At 40.4% G+C, this 1,440-nt stretch overlaps 1 protein-coding gene across 1 annotated transcript; it reads right to left on the reverse strand.

The window, feature by feature from the left end:
- Positions 1-221: 221 nt before the first annotated feature.
- On the reverse strand, positions 222-1,165 carry LOC116630419 (putative olfactory receptor 9A1). The gene is given in 2 exon segments (XM_032401153.1): positions 222-964; positions 967-1,165. Coding segments are annotated over 2 exon segments (942 nt in total).
- Positions 1,166-1,440: the final 275 nt, after the last annotated feature.

Consider the following 1,440-nt stretch of genomic DNA (forward strand, 5'->3'; position numbering starts at 1 on the left):
CTACAGAGGAGTGTATAAACATATATATCCAGTTGAAAAATAATAATGAGATCTCCCATGTAGGAATCATCTGATTATAAATTGGAGCACTGTGAGTGTCTTAAAATTCCCTTGTAGATCACAAACGACTTGGTGTTGAAAATGATCATTTCAGATTGAATTATTGCTTTCAGATCACTCAGGTCCATGATGATGAGTCCATGATTGTCCTTAGGACACAGCTAATCCTTGAGGAGTTGACAGCAGTGTTTCATGATGTCTTGAAAGGCCTCTATAAATTTGTCATTCCAGAGGGTGAAGATGAACGGGTTCAGAAAAGGGGTCACCACTAAAACCATCAGTGATGCTACCCTGTTGTACTCAGCTGCCTGTGTTTGCTTGGGTTTCACATAGAGGAACAGGCAGGTGCCATAGCCAATCACAAAAAAAGTGAAGTGGGACACACAGATAGAGAAGGCTTTTCTCCCCCCAGAGTCTGAGGGGATCTTGAGGATGGTGGAGATGATGTAGATATAGGAGATGATTGTAGGGATCAAAGCACCAATGATAATGAAAACAGCCATTAAAAAAAGAATAAACTGTGTGAAACGGCTGTCATCACAGGATAATTTAAACAATTGCCCTCGGTCACATAAAAAATGGTCTAACACATTTGATTTGCAGAAGGTAAGCTGAAATGTGGCATAGACTGGCCAGATTTGAAATAGGAAACCAAATACCCGTGACACAATGACCACCCAGATGCAGGTGTGGCTGTTCATAATGATGTTGTACCTCAAGGGGTTACAGACAGCCATGTAACGGTCCACAGCCATTGCTGCCATTAATATAAATTCTGATGTGCCCAAAGAAAGGTACAAATATAATTGTGCACTACATGCTGTCAAAGATATTGCCTTCATTCCAGGAAGCAGCAACCCCCAGAGCATCAAGGGGACAGCAACTGCTGTGATCAGGATCTCTGGACAGAGAGGTGGCCAAGGAAGAAATACATGGGGGACTGCAGACATTTATCAACACAGACAATCACGATGATGAGCATGTTCCCCAGGACTGTCACTGAGTAGAAGAGGAAGAAGGTAGCAAATAAGATATAGCATAATTCTGGGGAGCCAGGGAAGCCTAAGAGATAGAATTCAGTGGCACTAGAGTGATTCCCCAACATTTAGTTCTGAGCAGTTTTTCCTTGTGAAATCTAGAGAGTAAAAAAAAGATCAAACTGCTTCTGATCCCAGATAAAAACAGTTTCAGGTAGAGAAAATATTCCTCTCCTGTTCACAGACTCCACAACATGACTAGGAAGGGTTCAGGTTCTACTGTCCCCTCTACATGATCAGTGCTAATCTTTTTAAAGAATAATCATGATATAATGTATGGTGATCAACATAACATAATAAAATTTTAAAAAAAAGAATAATCATGATATATGGAGAAAATTAA

Source organism: Phoca vitulina, unplaced genomic scaffold (genome assembly GCF_004348235.1).
Source record: "Phoca vitulina isolate PV1807 unplaced genomic scaffold, GSC_HSeal_1.0 scaffold4, whole genome shotgun sequence".
NCBI classification, from domain to species: domain Eukaryota; kingdom Metazoa; phylum Chordata; class Mammalia; order Carnivora; family Phocidae; genus Phoca; species Phoca vitulina.